Source organism: Cupressus sempervirens, chromosome 8 (assembly GCF_028749045.1).
Source record: "Cupressus sempervirens isolate cs-2001-9-10 chromosome 8, ASM2874904v1, whole genome shotgun sequence".
In the NCBI taxonomy this organism is placed as follows: domain Eukaryota; kingdom Viridiplantae; phylum Streptophyta; class Pinopsida; order Cupressales; family Cupressaceae; genus Cupressus; species Cupressus sempervirens.
This window is the reverse complement of record NC_143125.1, coordinates 296564608-296588016: the sequence shown is the minus strand read 5'-3', so window position 1 is coordinate 296588016 and position 23409 is coordinate 296564608. Positions and strand designations below refer to the sequence as shown.

At 34.8% G+C, this 23409-nt stretch overlaps 1 protein-coding gene across 3 annotated transcripts; it reads left to right on the top strand.

Moving 5' to 3' along the window:
* Positions 1 to 733: 733 nt before the first annotated feature.
* LOC149542592 (protein NARROW LEAF 1-like) lies at positions 734 to 23196 on the top strand. Of its 3 annotated transcripts, none has more exons than XM_089797487.1 (6): positions 734 to 2642; positions 3365 to 3872; positions 8048 to 8191; positions 20556 to 20796; positions 20889 to 21389; positions 22613 to 23196. In XM_089797487.1, exons 1-6 carry the CDS (start codon positions 2428 to 2430, stop codon positions 23047 to 23049), a joined length of 2046 nt encoding a protein of 681 aa, XP_089653613.1. In that variant the 5' UTR covers positions 734 to 2427; the 3' UTR covers positions 23050 to 23196. The 3 variants fall into 3 exon arrangements, with proteins under 3 accessions (XP_089653613.1, XP_089653612.1, XP_089653614.1); XM_089797486.1 differs by having other exon boundaries at positions 826 to 2642; positions 3359 to 3872; XM_089797488.1 differs by having other exon boundaries at positions 1689 to 2642; positions 3349 to 3872.
* Positions 23197 to 23409: the final 213 nt, after the last annotated feature.

The window sequence follows — 23409 nt, the reverse complement described above, 5'->3', positions numbered from 1 at the left end:
AATATTTTATTTTTAGACAATTCACAAATGTTGCGAGTCACTAATAGTCGTAATTGATTTCATATTTGACAACATGCACTATTGATACAAAAACATGTGTATTATTCCTATAAGGCTCTATTTTTACAACTGTATGGGTGTTGATCTATAACCTATTTATGTTGCATTTCAATAGTTTCCCAATGGTTCAACTACATAATAAACTAAAGATTTATTGTGAACATTTGCTATTTGATATTTTTGCTTGTATTAATTTTAGAATTGGTTGCATTGGATTGAACTAAACATAAAACATCGAATAATGAAACACATTTATATATTTATTTATCATTAGAACATTTGATACGTCAAGGTAGAATGAAAATAGAACAACTTAAAGATATTCAAATTATTAGATATAATCTAATCCTAAATTTCTAATATTTAGATATTATTCAAAACATATTTAAAATTTGAATTTGATATCTCATGTCAGATTTAACATTACAAAATTAATCTATAAATCTATATTTCTAAAACTAGAATATTTTCAATTTCTAAATATATAATATTTTCAAAATATCAATTGATATATCAACTGAGATTTAACATTAAAGTATATCTGCCATTAATAATTGAAACATTTGATACATTAATTTAATATAAGGTAAAATAGAAATGGAACAGCTGAATGATATTCAGATCTACTGAATGGCAGGAATAAATATATAATAAGTGAAGACTGTCTCAGGTTATTTTCAAAATAAATATAAAATATGAATGGATGCAGCTACACAGACCTAACATAAATTTATATATTAACAGCAGACTGGCAGGCTACAGTTGTACACGCATTGAAAATTTAGGTACAAGGTTCGATATTTGCAATGACAAGAATATGAAAATGGACGTGTTCATGCAGAGCTGCCATCCCTGCAAAAGGGGAAAACAAGAAGGAATAGAAAAGAGGAGCAATAGAATAGAAATCCACGTGAAAACCAGACTATATGATGGAAAAAAGAGAAAAGATGGCGACATGAATGGCCTTTCGAGGGTGCAAATCCCGAATGTGTAGGCATACAGACAAATCCTATTATTAAATTGCAGAAGGGTTTCTTGTTCCACAACAAATCCTGAAAATTTAAACTAGAAAATCCTGCTGCCGGGGACAATCCAGCCTAGCGTTCAATTACCCAGTAAAATAGAAATAAAATATACTGCCAGCCGTTTTTCTCCCCAAGATTTTTTATTGGGGAAAAGAAAATCAAGAGAGGAAATCATTCCAATCGGCGAATATTCACCCGGAATCCTTATCCACAGTCCACGAGACTCCATGCTCGATGAGAAATTTGGAAAAGAAAGAATTGACGGTGATTGAAATCCGGCGTAATGCCAGCCTGGCAGGCCGGCCGTGAAATGGAACTGTAGAAATTGCAGAAAACCTAGCCCTACCAACCCACCCAACAAAATTCCCGTCAGCTGACAGAACGAAATAGGATTGATTAGTTTCTAAACAAAGTCAGGGGGGAGAAAGCAAAGGCGGTATATACTAAAAACGGCGGACAAATTACGTCATAGATTTTAGTCCGGAGGGTAAAGAGGAGTGAAAGCGACTCCGAATCTTGAGACGGCAAAATATCCCATGGACTGAAAGAGGCACACCGGATTGACACCCTTCATGGGACCCTGAATACTGTTTGCACTGTAGTGCTGGTGGAGTCTCCAACGAAGGCACTTTTGGGGGCTTTTATTGGGGTTTTCCCCTCTTTCTTTTTCCTTTGGGCCTGCGTTTCTCTCGCAACCTGAATGCACGATCCGTCGCCCCCTTCAACATCGTTAGCACAGATTTGGCCTTTAATATCTTGCATTCTTTCTTTTAATTGGGTTTGGTATAGTCACTCGTATTTGAATGAGATTTTGAGAGGGAGGTGGGCCTGTAGTTATGATGAACTAGTGATATGGATGTAGAGCATTATATGTACAGGGAAAAGCATTATCCTCTCTCTTTGATTCATCTTATTATTACAAAATGTCGGTTTTGGTCATGGGTTATGAGTAAATCGTGTCTATACTTCAACACAGGTGTCAGTCGTCTGTAAAAAAGTAGTACCCATATCAGCGTCTTGCTTGGCTAGTGAAGAAAACCACGTCCTAATGTTTTTTCTGTGAAAAATAGTAATACCCATTTAAGATTCCATTGTCGGGCCAGTGATCAGTCGAGCAAAGCAGTGGAATCATCAAAATTTGCTCAAGCCCTGTTTCCTTTTTTGGGTTTTGGATTTGGTTCCAGCAATCGGTTTTCAATTTGTTAGGCGCTCACTAAATGCCAACTCTTGTGCTTCATGGTACTAACAGCTGATTTTTTTTTGATATCGAGGTGATTTGGATTTAGAGGAGTATTGGTTTGTAGTGAATGCAGAGGTTTGGAGGTTTTATCAGTGCATTGAGATGGTGGATGAGCCGTTGGATTTGTTGCTATCATCATCATCTCACCCAGAAGAGGATGTAGCAGCAGTGACCACACCAGTGGCGAGTGAAGTGCTGATTGGCGGCTCCAAAGAAGAGGAAGACAACACTATTGCGGCCACCGAAGATCCTATGAATCAACAGCATAAGAAGCTCAGGTTTAAATCTAAGGAGCTACATCAATCCTATTGGGATCGGTGAGTACCGTTTTAAACTCATTGCATTTTGAAATCCTGCTCAGAAAACTGCTACCATGGTCCGGTACTAGCTGCGGAAGCGGGCAAACTTACTTTTTTGCTTTGTCATGGTGTCTTTTCTATACCAAGTCTAGTGCGGTTGCTAACCGCATTGTACATTTGCGTGCTCTATTTTGCTCCACTTGTCTATTCCTACCCTTTTGCTCTTGAGCAAGAAGAGAAAGTTCCGTTGTTCACTGATCTTTTCAGTAACATCATGCGTTAGTCATAGAAGTACCGTAATTAAGAATAAAGTACCACGCTCTTTCTTTCGGTCACATGGGAAATGCTGACTGTGATGGATTGTTGGCCCTGAAGTGCTTGGAAGTCATAAATCCAGCCCACTATAGCAGGCAGAAGTTTGAGTCAAGATTCCACTTTTATTCATGTGTAATATAGTTTTTAATTTCATCATAGTGTTGTATACAAAGATCGGATCCCATAAGCTATAGCAACCGTACCATGTCACAATGTGCGAGTTTTCTATATTTTGGTTTATGTTTTTTCTATTGTTGAGGTGCAGAGAGTGTTTTCTGGGGTCTCTCTACCGGTGAATCTTGGTAATTTCAAATTTCAAATTGCAGATTTCTCAGCCATGACGTTCTTACGGAGTAGATTTATTATTTATTCAATTGTGGTTGACATCAATAAGAGGCTTAAAATTCAGATGCCTGTAGGTCCAGTGAGGAGATGGATGTCACCAGAGCTCTACGAATAGGTAGGCGCTACTCAGGATCAATGCAATCAGAAGAGTCAGTCTTGGATCGTGAACACACATTTGTCACCGGAAACTCCAGTCGTCATCCACGCCCAGACTGCCCCCCTCTTCAGGCATCTGCATCAGCCGGACAACATTCAGAAAGCAGAGCTTACTTCCTTTGGCCGGCATCAAACCGGCTTAACGGTACCGCTGAGGAGAGGGCAGCTTATTTTGGCGGTGTCCAGAAAGACGTGGATTCAGATACACTGGAGCGTCTACCGAGTGGACAACAAGCTACTACATTGCTGGATTTGATGACAATAAGAGCGTTCCATAGCAAAATGTTGCGCCGCTACAGTCTCGGAACTGCTATTGGCTTTCGCATTAGAGAAGGTGTGCTTACCAACACACCTGCTATACTCGTGTTTGTAGCTCGAAAGGTCCATAAGCAGTGGCTTCTCGACATCCAAAGACTGCCTTCTGCCCTCGAGGTATGAACTGCAGATACTTTTTTGTTACTATGTATTTAGTTCTTATTGCAGAGTATCCCATTTTTGAAAAGATTTAATACGTATCTTGATTATTTTCTTTCTTTGTTTTTTCAGACTTCTAGTTTTTCATGTGCAAAGTATCCTAATGCTGAAAATTATAGTGATATTTCAACATTTAATATTTTTACTTGCCTGTTATGTTTTTCCTGTGTATATGCGAATGACAACTTTTGAAACTTTATAAATATGTCAATCTGGAAGACATTAAATTGTTTTCCTATTATGCTACTTCAACACAGTCAATCTCTGCCACAGTACTATTTTGAATGAAAACCATTCTCTGGCTGGGTTCAATTCATCTTTAATTAATGACTTCCTTTTTAATAAAGCTTTGGAAGACCGTACTATTTTGAATGAAAATTATTCTCTTGTTGGGTTCATTCATCTTTAATTAATGACTTCCTGTTTAATAAAGCTTTGGAAGACTTTTAGATAATGGTTCTGAAAATATTTTGCCCTTGAATTTTTATGAGAATTGTAAAATCCCTTTAGTCTTTTTCTTTGGCTTTCTTAGGGTTTTCGGTTCTTCTTTTTATAGTCGTAAGTCTTTACCAAAGGTCAAAGTCATGTCATAAGGGGAAAACTGGACTTATATCACAATGAGTTATCGTGATTACCGAAGATCAATTTCTTTTCTTTGACAAGTTCAGTAAAGTTCAGATGTGTATTGATATTGATGATCAATGAAGATAGTCACCAATTGGATTAGTCATGAGATGGAGTGGTCATACTATCTTGAGAGGATTTGACGAGGTGAAATTTTTTTCAACTACAACAAATGAATTGGCCATAACCTCTATATTCAGATTTAGAAAGCTCTAATATCTCCCACGATCGCAGCATTAGAAATAGTCTTAGGGTCCATTTGGTTCCTGGAAGATGACAGGAATTAGCTTTTTCAAAATCCGGATTTGAAATTTTTTGCGTTTGTTTCAAAATTGACAAAATGGAATTAGCATATCGGACTTAAAATTTGGCCTCAAAACCAGGTTATCCAACTTCCTACTAGCAAGTAAGAATTGAAAATCAAACCTGGTTATGTTTTTTAAGGAGTATAAAAACAATAGATTGGACTAGTTTTTGAAATTTGCCTTTAACGCCAAGCTTATGCATAAAAATGTGTCTTCACACGCATCATCCGAGTGAAACAAACAGTTAAAGTAAAATCCCAAAAATTGAAATGAAGATTTGCAAAACCTTGATTCGGCTAAACCAAGATTTGTAGAAATCCGGGTTTTTTAAATTCCACGAACCAAACGGACCCCTAGTGATTATTCTCTGTGGAGCTTTCCTAAGGAAGCTAATGCCTTCCACTATCATGCTAACTTGTTGAGTACTGCAACAGAGGCCTTCGTACTGTTACTATTTGATTGCTAATAACTTGTGTGGTACCTTTTTTGAAGTTTTATCCTTTGTTTTAAGTGAGGATGTGCGTGGGCAGTATCCCTGATGTCTGAAGAGCCTGTGCAGAACCTGGCCGTGATTTAAAAATCTTTTTGAAAATATTTATTTTCATATCAAAAAGTCAAAGTTACAAGGGAGTGCAGTTACAGGGTTTAAGGAGCAAGCAAGTTGCAAGGGTGTGGGGTATAAATTATAGATGGTATGTGCCCTAAAAAATGTGGGTACAAAGTACAGTTATCTGGAAACTGGGGTACTTGGAGATGTTGGAGACGGGTACTGGTACTGGTACATCTAATTTTAAAAAAGAGATAGGGGTTTGTTGGAGATGCTATTTTTTAATATAATTTTATAATTTCCAGAAAATTATCTTGTCATAGAACAATGAGACTGATATCAGTTCCTTTTGAGCAACCACAATAGAAACCACCTATGAAAGAACTAAACTCACCACCTAGACTAAGAAACCACCTATTGAAGAACTAAAGTCACCAGCTAGACTAAGAAACCAGCTATTGATTAAGCTCCACCTCTTAGACTGTTTTAGTTTTCCAAATTTTAAATATGTTTTTAATTGGCTATGCATAAAAGTTAGTGTAAATGTCTACATTTCATTATTTGATGAAGAGAGGCATTATGCTAATTAGGATTTGTTCAACTACAATAATTGATTGCTTTACTATTTTGAACAGGTAGTATATATCTCTGTGATATATTGCTCACAATTAATTTTCTAATTTGAAATACGAATTATGAGTATAATTTGTGACATTTCTGTTTATTTTGTGCATATTAGGGTCAATTTTGTTTATTTATTTGTGTAATTTTTTTTGTTCAGATCTACATAATTATATAGAGCTTTTGACCTCCAAAAATGGGGGAACTTCTGTAGTCATCCTAGTAATTGTATCAAGTCCGTACCTTGTTAACTAGGTTGTTACCAAATACGATAGATGTCATGGGCTTGTCTGGAAGTAATATTAAACCTACGTTGCTAGTTCAAATTTTTATGGGGTGGGTTTGGGTTCATTTTTGGGTTCGTCTATACAAAACCATATGTTTAAAAAAATATATGTGTATATATGCAACAACAAATTAGTCCATACACCACTATGCTAATAGTAAAGCAATACAGGAAACTACACTACCATATCTGTGTTTCAGTTCAATAGGATATTGATTGCATCAGTTGGCTATACATGCAACTTGATACAGTCACTTGGTCACATGCATGGAACATATTTGATATTTCCATATCAAGGGGACTGTTTAAGAATGAAAGGAATCATCAAAAGATAAGTGCAGTTATCTGAATTTTTGTTGTGCATCGGTTAGAGGATTTCTAACCAAGCTAGATCAAAAGTTAAGATTCAAATTTTAAGCCTTGGATTGAAAGATGTCATTGCCTTTTTAAAAAAATTCCTTTATAATTGTCAATTTGGATTTCACCTATTGTTAATTTGGATTTCCTCTATAAGTATACTTTCTTTTTCATTCACAAATTCTTAAGTGACATATAAACCATCCCTTTTGGCCTTTCTAGTGGTCAGATTTAGGGTTGGGAGGTAGAATAGACCAAATTAGTGTCATGCCCAAAAGTAAGGGCAAAAACACACACAACAATTTTTAAAAAAAATTTTTATTTATCTAATTTAAACTACTCTGATCTTGATATGCTTGTGTTCATAGTTAAGGTGTAGGTTCCAAATTTGTGGATAGTAAAGGTTTAATTAATTAGCTTAGGTTCAATTATGATGAAAGTTAAATTAATAATTAATTCACGCGCGAAGATTTTATCTTAGATGTCGTGTAGAGAACCACACCTTAACTATGAACACAAGCATATCAAGATCAGAGTAGTTTAAATTAGATAAATAAATTAAAAAAAAAAAATTTGTTGTGTGTGTTTTTGCCCTTACTTTTGGGCATGACAATTAGGCTAAAGAAGCACTTTTTAAAGTAAAAAAAATTGTTTTGAGAACAGCAAATTCTTCCAAATTCACTCCAAATTCTGCACAGGTTCCTCTGACAGAATTTGCTGCGAATTTGTGGCTCTGGAGGCGAATGGCGCGAATTTGACAAGGAACAGACTTTGTACAGAATTGAACCAGACTTTGAGGGTTGCTGGAGAGAATCTGGTAACTTAGTATTAAACAAATGATCTTCAAGACAACACTGGTTTTTCTCTGTAGTCATGGGCCATGGCCATGGTAATAGTTAATGGCTAGGATGTAATATTGGAAAAGTAGTAACATGAAACCTCAAGAATTTAGCAAGGTTATCAAACATAAATGGGTTTAAATATGTCTGAAAATGAAAAAAGTGAGTCCATATGCTTGGATGTGTCTGTGGATGCAAAAATGCGCAATGTTGCCAATGAGTGTGAGGTGGCCTGCTGAAACATCCTGGAAATTTACTACGAATGCTCTGGAGTTTGTAACAGTTCAATTGAAAATGAAAAATTATTCATGAGAAATAATAATGCTTTAGTAGTAAGTCTACTTGAGAGATGTATTACTTACTTTTAATTACTTTTAAGCCATAAGATTAGTTTTGCCTATTTTAATGCTTCAAGTAGTATATAGAGATAGAATACTCGGAACAGGTCATTTCTTGTTGATTTAATATTTAAGGAGCAAAATTTCTTCAATTCTGTCATCTTATCTGATCTTGCTCTATATGAGATAATAATTCAGAAGATATGATTGGCACAGGGTCCAGGTGGTGTTTGGTGTGATGTGGATGTTGTTGAGTTCTCATATTATGGGGCACCGGCAGCAACACCAAAAGAGCAATTGTATACAGAACTGGTAGAAGGTCTGCGGGGAAGTGATCCAAGTATTGGTTCAGGTTCTCAGGTATGGTCTCTCCTTTTTTGGTAAAATAATGATCAGTTTATGCACATGATATCTATGTTCTATTTTTATTGTGGCTTTTATTATTATTAATTGTACCATTAACTAAAGGGTATAACATGATGTGTGCTCTGCAATGCTTTATATGTGGCACATTGGGTTTGTGAACACAAATGCACACATTGCATCTATTTGGATCAGAAATGATCAAAATCCTGTAATTTTTTATCTGTTTTAGCACCATTTGAGATATGAGGGGTTACTGGTTGATTGCTTGGCACATCTTCGGGACGATAATGGGCAAAAGTTCCTCAAAGGATTTGGAAGACAACATGGAGGAGAATATCTATACAGAAGTTAAATATTATGCAAATATAAGTATGATGCTTTTTATAAGATACATAAAGAAGTTAGAGGGGTCACAATTGCCTTCAAGTCCTGTTTAATTAGCAGGAGGGTTGAGGCTTGAGCTGTTTTTCAGTTACAGTGGCCTTCCATATATGCTTTCTTTGATCAATCAATGGATTGAAATTCTGCTCTTCATTTGTTGACAAGGGTTATCTATTTGCATGTTACAAAATCTGCCGAATTAAACAAGTTCCACTCTCATTTTGATCTTTGCCAATTTGAATTTATCAGTGACTTGTTCTTCTATAAATCAGATGTTTAGAATTGATGTGATTTATTATCTGAAATCAAATCAGTGTTGACATTTTTCTAATATATTAAGGTCATATATTACTGCATAAATATTAACACTTCTAGCAACTCTTTCCTAAAGGAAATGCTTTTTGGGATAAATTTTCAAGAAGCTAAAATGTTTTTTTTTAATCTGCTACAAACAATGTGTGACAAGAAATATGAATTTATATACCTATTGTCAACAAAAAATGCAAGTGAAGCTGTGATTGAGAGCTGTTGTTTTCAAAATATAAAGTAATAGTAGAAACATGCTTTGAGAAAAATGAGGAATTATTTTGGGTATGGTTTAGGGAATTGGATCACAAAATAATAATGAGGGAAAGATAATTAACATGATACTTGGGTTAAGAACATTTCTTCTAGTAGTGCTTGAGAGCAGAGGACAGCTCTGTAGTTTGCCGGAGACTTGTACCTTGTACTCATCTTCAATATTGGAAATACGTCGTCTTCTCAGAGGCACATATGGCGATGTTTCTAGATCTCAGGAGATTTCAGATGAAGTTCGTTCATGTACATAGACATTTTGTCTCCCAAAAGTTTCTCTTTAAAAAGGGCTGACATTTGGTTGCCAAGAGCTAATGAAAATGACTAAGGCTTGCAATATTCTATTTTTTTGCATGAGAATGTATTGAGTTTTTTCTAACAGATTTTATTTGTTTGTTTAAAAGCCCAACAAGTTAATAGTAAGAGAAACGATTGTTAGGATTAAGACGTCTACAAGTCTTTAGTATATAATACCGAAGTGCCCATATACCATGATTAAATAATGGCATTCCCATTGTGGATCTCATTTCCTGCCTCTTGGTGATTGTGGTGTAAAAGTTGACATGTTTATGTCATGACATTGATTATCATATATCAATATAATTAATCTTTTCTTTTCTTGACATTTATTATAATTTATGATACATTAAAATTTGAAATTTTAAAATGCTAATTTCTAAGTTTTTAATTAATTTTCATGTTTTAAAATTGTATAGCCATTGTGTTTTTTGGTTCTGAAATTAAACATGTTAATGTTATAATTCTGTCGGATAAATTATATTATATATATATGAAATATATAATATATGACAATGTTATATATGGAATAATTATCTTATATTAAGAGTGATATATATATATATATCTCATTATAATATATTGAGAGTATATTAATTGTGTTATAACTATAACTAATGTAAGTTAATATATTAAAGAGACATGTCTCTTCAAGGGGCATGCCTCTTTATATCATATATATATTCATTGGAATAGTAACTTGGAAAACATATAAAAATTCTACAAGTGCTATTACAAGTTACAGATCCTATTTCACTAACAAAACAATTATGGAATTTTTATTGTTTCTCATTTTGAAGTACCCATCTCCTATCGTGGTGGGAAGTGGCAAACCTGTCTCTGTCTCCCATACAAATACCAGACCCTATCTCTTTTTAATGAGAATGAAAACAGGATAAAAAATAAACCAAGCAGCAGTCTTTGTCAGTTGCATATTTTTTCTGTCGTCGGTTTATCAGCTATGTTTGGTAGTGATATTATGGTATTTTACGAACGATGTCTGAAACACAATGAAGAGTTTGTCTTTTCTCTTCGCTTGACATATTTAGTTCTGACTTCCCTTCAGTAGTGCAAGTTCATATTTGCTTCCTAACCTGTTTCTTGGGATTTTTACCGCATCATATGTGTTCGAGCATTTTCTATACCTGATATGTTAGATTTTTTCATGTTAATGTTAGTAATGGTTTTCTTTTCCATTTTATGGGGACTGCAATCAGGATCAAGCACTAGGATTGTTAGAATTTTCTGTTGAAAAGCTCTTCATGCATCAGTTATGCAAGTGCTTGAACCACAGACATTGAATGTTTTAGTGATGAGATATCCCTATCTTGAAGATATGCCCTTATCTCAAGGAACTTGTAGTTTTGCCATATAATATAAAACACTCGAGCATATTCAATGAAATAAATATAAAACGTTGGAGGTTGGAAGAGTGGAATTGGTAGAATTGCTCATCTTGTAAATAAAGCTATATTGAACAAGTTCAATCATCACAATATGGGGCCATGCATAAGAGACACAGCAATCTTGCCCTCATATAATTTTAGAAATTGATCTGTACTTTGGTTCTTTGGCATCAGCATTGCTTTACCAAGAACTGTTATTACCTTATATACTGAATCACAAATCCAATAAAACTTTAGTCATAAGGTTATGTGAACCCAAATTTAGGTTTATGCCCTAGAGGGTTAAAGCCAAGGTTGCACAGGTACGGGTATGATTATTTTTTCAAAACAGGGGACAAGGGTACGTGGGTATGCCTAAAGTGTTTTTGATACAATTTTTGATATTTTATAGAAAATCTGAAAATATGAATTATGAGTCATGACAGTGAGCTTTCAAGACGAGAAATCTGAAAATACGAGTCATGAGTCATAATATACATGTTGAATGTTTATACTTCAGATGCATAAAAAAAAAGACAAACTTTAAATATGAACAAGAAGATCATAAATCATACAACGAAATATTGCAAATGGTAAACTTCTACTTCTTTCTTCAACAATGAAAATAAGAAAAAATTTAATAGTTTATTGTTAATCAATAATGTATCAAAGTTTCAAACTGATTACCTATTGAATTAAGCTTGATAAACAGCAAGCTGATATGCGAATGGAAAACTGAAACAAAAATCAGACATCTTAATACGTGGCAGTTTTTTTAATGTTTTGCAAGGGAGAAAAAATTGTGAGCTGATGTGGCGTTTCTGGCTGTAGGGTATGTACCAGTACCTGGTACACGTACCAGGGGTCTGGGTAAGGGTACCCCTGCAACCTTGGTTAAAGCAGAGTAGTTTCATACACCTCTGCCCCCTACCTAAGCATGTGTATCCTTTTAGCCAATACACTATAAAAGAGATACATGTTAGATCCATAACATGTGCCCCAAAAACCTTGAATTTCCAACTGAACTGGATATCGTGTGATTTGATTTTTTTCTTAAAATTTTGATGTAAAACTTCCTAAATTTTATAAAAGCTTCAATCATGCAATTTTTTTCTTTTCTAAAATTTGACGTAGGAAGACAATGAAACGATTTTCTATTTTAGCAACCCATCTTTTGGATGATCTTGCAATGCAATTATTCTATTTTCTGCACAATAATTAAAACAACTTATATGTATGTATCAATTATGTGCCTATATTGTACTTAGAAAATTGAGTTGAATATATGTGTATTGTTATGAATGTCATATACAACCATATTCAGTCTTCAAAATTGCCATGTCCGTATTTGTGTCCATGAAACGTTGGGTTAAAGATAATGGTTTTAACTTTTAAGGATAGATAATTCTTTTTAAAAATTGTTCGAGTTAAAACTTAAAATTCTACAATTAAAATTTGATTTTGTTTCCAATGAACTAAAAGTGGTGCCTTATAGCTTGAATTGGCGAATTACCAAAATCATAATGGGCAACTATTTGTCCGTAATTAAAAAGTAAATAGGGTAATTAATTTTACTTTTCTTAGTTTAATATAGTTTTATTTAATATCATGGTTTATGCAAAAATGTTAATTTGATGCTTCTCAAAAATTAAATCTTTCCAGCTGATTGTTTATCAGGATTAGCTAAGTCCAAAATCGTTGATTAATTAGGAAATTGACTGCAATGAAGCTTCTCTTGTTGAGAGTTTAAAATGTGAAGCTTGGTTCGTACGAAGATCTTAGAAATTTATTATTGCTTGGATGTTTTTAATGATGTTCTTGAAATATTGTAGACAATGGACATTGATGAACTGGGTATTCGTAAAGTCATTTGTCCCTTCTCTTTTTTGGTTGTGTACTGGTTTATAACAAATTACTAGCAGATTTTTCAGAACACATGAATGGTGTAATGATATTTGGACTTGTTTGTTAAGGATTCCCAGTGTAATTTTTCCATGACATCCCTTGTGTACCTCCACTAGATTATTTCAGTAAATGCTGGACAGAGAAAACCATGCATGGCGTGTGACCAAAGCTCTTAAGTAATTAGTTGGTCTCTTACCATTAGAATAGAATATGGTAGACGACTTTTAATGTCCACTAGACTAAAGATGGAAAAATGTGTGCTTGCATAGCATATTTGACATTTGTACATAATTCCTCCACTAAAACTTTAGTACTAGCTTGATCTTATCAGGCAGGATTCCTTGTGGTGGTTTGTTGAAGCACAAAATGGCAAGAAGCCTCATTTTCCCACCAATGTTGGGGGTTTCTACAAGTCATTGTGAGTGGATGCAGTGTTAATAGATTTGAACTTGTGTACAGCCCTCTCAAGATGGTTGTTTTATTGTTCCCAAGAGGGAAATTTAATGAAAGAAAAAGAGATTAAATGCCTTTCCTGAAGTATGTAGTGACAATGGTCCATAATTATAGAGGTGTGAAAGAAATGGGTTAGAGTTTGCAGCTTTAAGACTTAAGGATTATATAAAGAATGTGAAAGAAAATGTATCAACGGATCCTTTGCAGTGATGCAGAACCTTTTGTTTTTCATGTTTTCTCCATGTGCCATGCTGCATGGTGACAATAGCTTCTTGAGAATCAAAGACATGATGCTGCATACTCTAGCTTCATGATTCTACAGCTGGAAAAAGCAGGAAGTTGGTCAGCTAGGAATAATTGCATTTTCTTCAAAGATCTTATTTACATTAGGAGTGACTCCGCATTCATTTGTTTAGGTGCTTGAGCATGGACAAACACCCTGCTTTGTAGGCATCAAGCTTACCAGAAAACTTAGAAAAACCTGACCTCAAACTTCTACAAGTAGGAGGTAAATAACATCGGGAGGCCCCCCATTTCTAAGGATGACAGCTGTCAGAAATGAAAGTTTAGGGAATTCCATATAATGTTCCTTTTCACCCTATTTCCACTCCAGTTTAGGAACAAGCAGCTGTGGACTTCATCATAGTCATATCCCTATCAGATGAAGATGAAATCTTTGTTGTGGTTGACCAGGTAAGCCATTTTTTTCATTTTATTCCTTTGACTAGGTGTTGCCTCAGAGAGAATATTTGCAATGCTTGAGAGGATTTGGATATGTAGCTAAATTTAAATTTTCTAAATGGTGAGGCATTTAAGTGGCCATTTCTTTAATGAAAATTGCCAAAATATCTTAACGAGGAGGTCCCATCAAGGAAATGTGTTGTAGGTAGGGATGCAGTGAAGGCATTGGCTTCAACAACAAATGCATTCTTCAATGCACAGCAATGAAAACACTGAATTGGAAATAGTAAGTTTTAGATTTATTTTATTTTATCTTAGGACAACACTGTCATAATTGGATATGTCATTGGGCTCATGGCATGGACCACTATATTCAAGGACCAAAATGCATATGCCATTAAGCATGCCTGAATCTATACCCAAAACACTGGATGCCTAAAACAGCACTGCTAAGGGGAGTGACTGGTAAACCTTGCCTTCAAAATAATATGTTTTCTGAGATAAGCAGATATCTTAGCCCTGGAGAAGTCTGGATGATAAAGTGAATAACTTGTCAACCCTAAGTGGCCATTTGTTTAATGAAAACTGCCACAATATCTTTATGAGGAGGCTCCATCAAGGAAAAGTGTTATAGGTAAGGATGCAGTGAAGGCATTGGCTTCATTCCCACAGGAAAGCACTCCTATGCATTCTTCAAATGTGCAACAATGAAAACACTGAATCAGGAAAAGTAAGTTAGATTTCTTTTATTATATCTATACTTTTGCATCTAATTTGTAGGACTGTTATGCATTCAAATACTACGCAGGTATGCTGATATGTGTCTGGATACAACACTGTCATATCTGGATATGTCATTGGGCTCATGGTATGAACCACTATATCCAAGGACCAAATTGCATATGCCATTAACTTTGCCTGAATCTATACCCAAAACACTGGATGCCTTATGCAGCACTGCTAAGGGGAGTGACTGGTAAACCTTGCCTTCCAAATAATAAGTTTTCTGAGATAAGCGGATATCTTAGCCCAGGAGAAGTCTGTTTGATTAAACGAATAACTTGTCAGCCCTAAAGCAGCCTTACAGGATGGGATTCAGTTGGTTGTCTTTGTGTAGTTTGTTCAATAATAGAGAACCCAGATGACTTAGTTACCTCAAAGAAGCTTTCTAAGTTGGGAGTGGATCTGTGGAGTTGAAGTTGCTTTTTTATTTTTATAAAACAGCTTATGAAGCCCAAAGTAACCTCATGAGATGTGATTGTGTCAGTGCCGCCATGGTAGCCTTTTTTTCTGATGAGATAAATGAAATGGACATATCAGAGTAGTCTTAAGAGATGATCTTGAATGCAAGCATTTGGCTATTTAAGTACAATCGTAGTACTGAGGAATGTAAATAAATACCTATATAAGATACTCAACTAGAAATTCATAGAACATTCATTTTGTGAATTTGAAAACAGAATATGAATTTGTAAACAGATGAAACAAACATGTGGATCTTGTAACATATCTTGGTTATTGTAGGGAACCTGGGAATTTGAAATAGTTTTATGATAGCAATAAATGCCCCCCCAAACTTTGGTGTTGTTGTCCAACATTTTGTCACCACAAAATGTAGGTAACAGTATGAAACTTTTTCAAACTAGTTTTGCATTTCTCTAAGCTTATTTCATTATTTAGTTGGTTTGTATTGATCAATCAAACAACAACAATTGATATAATGAATTCTTTTACTGAAGGCTTATCACCCTTTTCTTTGCTTTTAAGGTTTTGTTTGTTGGTTTTTAGTCCTTTGGTTTCGCTCATGTCATGCCTTTCGCTTTTCCTTTCGATTCGGTCTAACCTAGAGCTTAATTGGAGTTGTCAGTCAAGAGATATGGCCATTTTAGTGCCCAAAAGTGGACCTTTTTGATGCTATAGCATGAATTAAAAATATCATGTTATAATTTGACATTCACTTTTTGAAAAATATAACTTAAATTCACTTGATATTATGTTTTGAAGTTACTTTATCTTTTAAATTTTCACTTAGAGTAACTATAGTGCACTTTATGTTATATTTTTAGGTTGAGTTACTTTTTGATTTTTACTAAGTGACTGTATTAACTATATAGTTCAATTTAATTTTTAGCATTTAAATCAAATGCTCTAGTAAATATTACTTTTTAAATGGTATTTACATGTTATATAATTAATATGATATGTAAATATAATTTATGTCCCACTTAAGTAATATCTTAATGAATTTAAATTGACATGTGCTTAATTAATCACTTAAAGTCATCAAAAGTGGACATTTTATATGTCATTACATGTAAAATCTATCAAAAGTGAACTTTTTATATGCCATTGCATATAATTTTCAACTTAGAAGTATTAATCCATGAAAAGTGGACATTTTTACATGTCACTGCATATAAATGCCTACTTGGTGGACCTTTTTGATGTCATTACATCAGAAGGTTATCAAAAGTAGACCTTTCTGATGTCATTGCATCAAAAGGTAAGTTTTTATGTCTTTACATCCAAAATGTGAGATGTAACTTAAAATGTGTGTTCCCTTCCAAAAGGTCCGATTTTGATTGCTTGCACATTTTAAAAAATGTTATTGACCCAAAAAGGTCCGATTTTGATTGCTTGCACATTTTAAAACATGTCATTGAGCCAAAAAGGTCTGATTTGCCTTGTTTGCACATTTTAAAATATGCTATTCACTCTAAAAGGACCAAATTTAAACTAAAGCATGTTTTAATATGTGTATTGGCCTCTAAAAAGTCCTATTTTGAAGAAATACATGTCTTTGCCCTCCAACAACCTGATTTTGATCATAAATGGAGATTTTCTTGATGGATTTGCATGGGATTTTCTCCAATAGGGTTGTTTTTGCTTGGCAATTGTTTTTCTAACATAAAAAATGGATTTATCTTGCTAAAAAAAAAATTTTCAAACTCCTTCCAAGGGCACGTACTTGGAAAAATCTTCAAATAAATCCATTTTGAGTGATTTAAATCACATTGTTGCAAGGAAAAGAGGAGTTTTGGCATCTTCAATCATTTGCAATACATCTTGGCTCACATTTTTGCACTTAGAAGCCAAAAATGAATACATTTCATCCAAAAACGAATGCATCTTCAATCATTTGCAATACATCTTGGCTCACATTTTTGCACTTAGAAGCCAAAACGAATACATTTCATCAAAAAACGAATACATTTCATGTCTTTTATGAATCATGTTTTTGCTAAAAATGCCCAGAAAATTGGGGTTTTAATCTACTTTTATGTATTTTGAAGCCACTTTTTTGCATTTTGATCTATGTATATGCATTTGGCGAAGTTGTTTATGCATTCACAAGTCAAAATGATTCAAAAACATGCATTTTTTTGGCCACGTTTTTGCAAAAACGGCCCAGATTTTTGCATTAAAAAGCCATGTTTTTGTTCAAAAAAACTCAAAAAATGGCATTTAAGCCCATACATTTGGATCAAGAGGGGTTGTTTTTGAGTTTTAATGCATGCTCTTGTCTGTGAAGACCATGTTTTTGGCCTTCTCATGTCAAATTCGACCATTGAATATCCATTACATGCAAGTACGGAAAAAGTCAAAAAGTTGTTTGAAAATCCGGATTTGAGGGACAATATGAAACTTCCTATTTTGGCTCTTTAACCTCCCAAGTAAGTGGACATTTTTAAGTTCGCTTATCAATTCATGCTTATCTTGCTATTTTCATGCATATTTTAGCTTGAAATTGCACATTTGTCCAAATATATGCCATGAATAGTGCATTTTTCTTTTAAAAATGAAGAAATGGTTCATTTTCAAGTTTTTGATTTTTCCTCAAACTCCAAATTCGAAATTGTATGTTGAGGTGCTTTGCATATTGACATGTTTGAGTCATTTTCCAAAGGTGTGTTTTTCTTTTGAGTTTTTGTGTTTTGTGCTTGCTTGCTAGTTTTCTCAACTTTGGAGAAGTCACAAGTTCTTTCCCAAGAAGTTGTTGTTGCTTCACTTCATGCAAAAACATCATCACATTCCACTTCCATTTTCCATGTCGCAACACTTCACATCTCATCTGACAAATGCAATTACATGTCTTCCATCTCATTCACCATCTACACATGCATGTAATCCCATTTTTCACTTCCATTTTCCATTTCTATCTCATTCGTCATTCACACTTTGCCATGTAAAGAACATCCTCCATCCGCATTCGCATCTCATCTCACTTTCCATCCCCTGTTGCATGTTGCATATACATGTAATCCACTTTCCGTGCAATAACATCTTGAAAGCCTAAATCACGTTTGAAAATCAACAGTCTTTTTTCACACGCATTCCCATTAGTTCCACTTTCATGTTTGAAAGCATTTCCATCCTTCTAAGCACTTCAAAAAAAAAGATTTAAAGGTGTTGATGGAAAGTTATTCCAAGTTTACATCCGGACATCATTAAGAAGGTTTTCAAAGTGTCAGAGAATCTAGAATGTGACAATCTACAAAAGGAGAATTTACGGGAAATTGAGTAGGAAAAGTTTGATCACATCAAACTATCAAAAGACGCAACACCATGGTTATCAAGGTGAATGCAGTGACATAAAATGTAAGAACTCCCAATCTTGTTATTATTTGGGATAACATCGCCAAGTACAAGGCCTTTCGGGACAATCCCTAGGGTTGTTTCAATTCTCTTCCGTCTTTCTTCTTCTTCAACACCATGGTTATCAAGGTGAATGCAGTGACACAAAATACAGGAACTCCCATTCCTGTTATTATCCGGGATAACATTGCCAAGTACAAGGCCTTTAGTACAATCCCTAGGATTGTTTCAATTCTCTTCCATCTTTCTTCTTCTTTCATGTTTGTAATTGAAGTGGATGTATTACATGAAGATGTGTAGTTACATGTAATGCGAGTTACATGTGTATGTAAAAGATGTGATGCGAGTTGCATGTAACCTTATATTTTCTCTTTTCATTAGATTAGGTCAAAGTTGGTTGAGTTGTTCCCACTTTTTCCTCCACCTTTTTCTCAACTCTTGTGCCTGTATAAAGGAATGCCCCCTCATTGTAAAAGTCATCTTTTGTTGTATGCAAGAAAGCTCTGCCACAATTGTTCAAGCATAACTTTGATTGCGTAGTACAAATTTGGGAGAAAAGTGAATAAAAGAAGCAATTGGATTTGAAACTTTGACTGGAAGCAATTGTGATAGAGCAAATTAGAAGCTTTGACTGTAATTTGTGCCTATTGTCTTGATTCATGTTATTATTATGTGTTCAATAAAGGAGCATAGTGATTTAAGAAGCAATCAGAGCCGAAGTTTTGACTGGGAGCAGTTGTGGAAATATAGAGCTAGAAGCTTTGTTTGTAGCTTATACTTCTTTTTTAATTTGCAAAATAGTTAAGTATTCTTACTTTGAGGAGTCTTTGTGCCCTAATTGTAAAGTTTTTCATATAGAAGTACGATCGAACTTAGAGCCAAACCGGTACATTTTTAGCTAGCCTTTGAGTTAGTGAAGGTTTATCAATATCACTGCTTCCAACTTTTGATAGAAGTGTAGTTAGAGATTCACCTTGCCCATTACTCGCTCCATGAGTAAGTGGATTCTTTCTTGAAAGTTAAGAAGAAAGGATATTGGTAACACCCTTTTTACAAAATCTCTCGACTTCTTGCTTACCTTGAGTTGATTCAAGGAACGGTGAGAAGGAGGAGCCTTCCCATTAAGGTAGGAGAGACTCTGTTGCACACGTTGTGGTTGGTCATCCTATTTTATGACTGGATTTTTACCCAAAACCGTCGGTTGCAAAATATCCACCCAACAAGTGTGAAGGCCAAAGCCCTTTCTTACGATGTCCAATAATCCTCTTATATCTTCTTAGGTCCCAAGATGAATTACCACAAATTGATTTTCAATTCATATGGATGAATTTTGCATGTATGTAAGGTATAGTGGATTGTATTAACTATTTTTGGCACAAACGTGCTTTTTATTCTCCTTTTGCTCACAAATAAAATTAATATCATTTTGAAGTGTTCAAGGTCATTTCAAGTGTTTTCTTTGGTCTGTTTATTGTGGCTGAGCCTATTTGATTGGACTTATCGAGTTCCGCAAATCTGGTAGGTTAACCGAGTCTGACCAGAATTGCCAGGTACCTGAACCCAAATCTTCTCTTGTTTTGACTTGGTTTGCTTTGGGAATTACAAAATCTAATAAGTTTCTAGTGAGTCCTTGTAACAATTAGTTGAAGTTTCATCACTCTCTGTACCGATTTTATCTCTTCTTGGATGCAGTATTTCAAGTAGATCCTTAGCATTGTATAATCTTAGTTACCATAGAGCTTGACATTTCAAGAAGAGGTGGAAATACGCTAAAAATTTACTAAATTTTAGCTCATTTTTAAGCTCATTTATATAGGTATAATTTTCTTAGAGAGATTCTGAACATTAACTGAAAGGGAAACTACACCTCTAAAATTTTAGGCCATATGGCTTTTTTAATCTGATCAAAGATCATTATTTAATTGGTTGCTTGCAAATGTCAATTATGATCTATTTGTGAACATGTATTCTGTGGTTTACCTGTGAATACTTTCTATCATGTTTCTGCATCTGTGGCAGCCATGTGGCTTGTTTGAAGAGGTATAGAGCTCTGATTTATTTCTATATGAGCTATTTTTTTTCAGGTTGCAAGCCAAGAAACATATGGAACACTGGGAGCAATTGTTAGAAGTAGAACTGGCTCTCGTCAGGTTGGCTTTCTGACCAATCGCCATGTAGCAGTAGATTTAGATTACCCAAACCAGAAGATGTTTCACCCATTGCCCCCAAACCTTGGACCGGGTGTTTATTTAGGTGCTGTTGAGAGGGCTACATCATTCAATACTGATGATCTGTGGTACGGAATTTTCGCTGGCATGAATCCAGGTTATCTCAATAAACTTTTATTATGCCATCATTAATGTATTGAGTTATGGTGTATGTTCTTGAGATATTTATGTAATTGTGTTGTCAAACAGAGACATTTGTACGAGCAGATGGGGCATTTATTCCTTTTGCAGATAGCTTTGATATTTCCAAAGTCACTACTACAGTGAAAGGTGTGGGAGATATGGGTGAAGTCATGTGTGTGGACCTGCAAAAGCCTATTGGAAGTCTCATTGGCAAGCAGGTGGTGAAGGTGGGAAGAAGTTCTGGCCTTACAAGAGGAACTGTAATGGCTTATGCTCTTGAATACAATGATGAAAAAGGCATCTGCTTCTTTACAGATTTCCTTGTTGTAGGAGACAATAAACAGGCATTTGATCTTGAAGGTGACAGTGGAAGCCTTATACTAATTACAGGGGAAAATGGGGAGAAGCCTAGGCCAGTTGGAATTATATGGGGTGGCACGGCAAATCGTGGGAGACTGAAGCTGAAGAATGGTTCTGGTCCTGAAAATTGGACAAGTGGAGTTGATCTTGGCCGTCTGCTTGACTTACTTCAGCTTGATCTGATCTCTGGTGAAAATGCTCTTAGAGGTATGAATTTACATTTTGGTTATTATTATTATTCATGATTTTCACTTTCTTTGCACCATGATCAATGTGGTGGAATTGTAATGCAGTGTACATCTATTATGCAATCTTTTGCGTTTTTTCATTTCTCTGTTTTATGACTTGCAATGAAAGTTTTTAAAACCAGAAAAAAGGGATGGATTAATGTACATGTGTTTATAAATGATTCAATGAATTAAAATTTAAGCTGTTTAGTTGGATATTACCTCAGGCTAAATATAATTTCAATAACTCTTTATTTGACTTCACTTGTGTTTTCCAGCAAGATTAGTTTGTATGAAGTTATGAGTCAAGAAAATAAAGTTCTAATAATGTGAATAGTTGGATTACTACTCCATGCTAATCTCAATAAAATTGTACTTGATGTATTAAGTGCAGTAAATTTGCCCAGGTTAGGTATGATGTCTATACCATTGTTTTTGATGCAATTACATGTAGTGTAAATTAAACTCATCCCAGATTATGTAATCTTGATAACGTTGTACTGCAGTGGTTATAAGTGGAGTAAATTGAACTCAAGGAAACAGCTTTAGGTAGACCATGTTTTAAGACTAACCTTAGGATAATTATAATCTTGATGCAGTGATTTGTTGGAGTAAAAAGTTGGATCCCTGTCCTAGACTAATTACAATCATGATAGCATTTTACTTGGAATAGACAACCATGAAAGCTCAAGATGCAAGATAGTGTTCTATAAGTTCGAATATTTTAGTTTCTAGTGAAGCTATTTAGCTGAATTGCTACCCCAGATTAAGCATAACCTTGTTAGCATTGTACTTGACACAGACAATTGGAAAATCTGGAAATGCAAATCTATTTCAACATTGTTCGCCTGGGACTTTGTTTTTTTTTTGGGAGTTTTAGTTTATGATAATGGCATTATTAGTAACTTCTGTAGTTGATTTCAGTTTTAAAGTGCAGAGGATTGCCAATTAGAGGAAAGATTATTGTAAAACAATTTTGTAATTTTTAATGCTCAACTTGGGTGGGCTACTATTATTCATATTAAATAATTCTGCAGTTAACATCCTCCGACAATTCCGTACTGACGATAAGAAATAATCCGTGAATGAATGGAATGAGATAATTTTTTTGAATCCCAAGTTCCATTTCTTGTGAAATTTATCAAAACTATAGAATCACAGGCCATCTTCTAACATTGTTTATTATTTTTAAAAATTTTTCAGAAGCAGTTGTGGAGCAAAGGCGATGGACATCATCTGGACCCATTGATTCCACTGTTGGGGAGTCCTCGCCAAGAGGATACAGGATTGTTCCTTTACCATTGGCTGAAAAGGAGAAATTAGAAGAAGCATGCCAACCTATACAACATGAAGATGTGTCAAATTTCCACGGGCCACATTTATCTCTCCAGAGTGGAGTTGAAACCAACTTGATATTTAAGCAAGAGTTACCTACAAGGTTGGCTGAGGCGTCAACAAGTGTGGAGCACCAATTTATGAAGGACTTTCATATGTCACTTGGGCACCCAGAGCAGAATAGATATCCCGAGTCTGGAAACTTATCAGCACTTAGAGATGGAAAAGATGGGTCCAGTGAAGACATTTCCATTGGTTTGCATTTATATGACAGAGATGCGAAAAAGAGGAAACCAAATTCATAATTCATTGGTGAGGATAGAATTTACAATGTGTACAAACAGCCCGAGTGATGTTTTTCCTGTGCTAGCTTTTAAATGGCAAAGCCAGAAGGAAATTATGTAGTTCTCACCACTATTATTTAATATAGTAACATAATTTTTGGCTGTTTACATCTTTGTCATTGTTGTGAGTCCTCTGTTTCTAAAGTTCTATTCTCTGTGTATGATGTTTCCTCAGGAACTATTTTCACTTGAACCATGTTCTTCTATTAGCTTAAATTTCCAAGCTGGAGATGTATCCTCTAAATAAAGGATAAATGATCTGTGCTCTGCTGAACAGGAGGAAGTTTAGGTAGAATATTAATGGTTGTCAGCCAAGCTCTG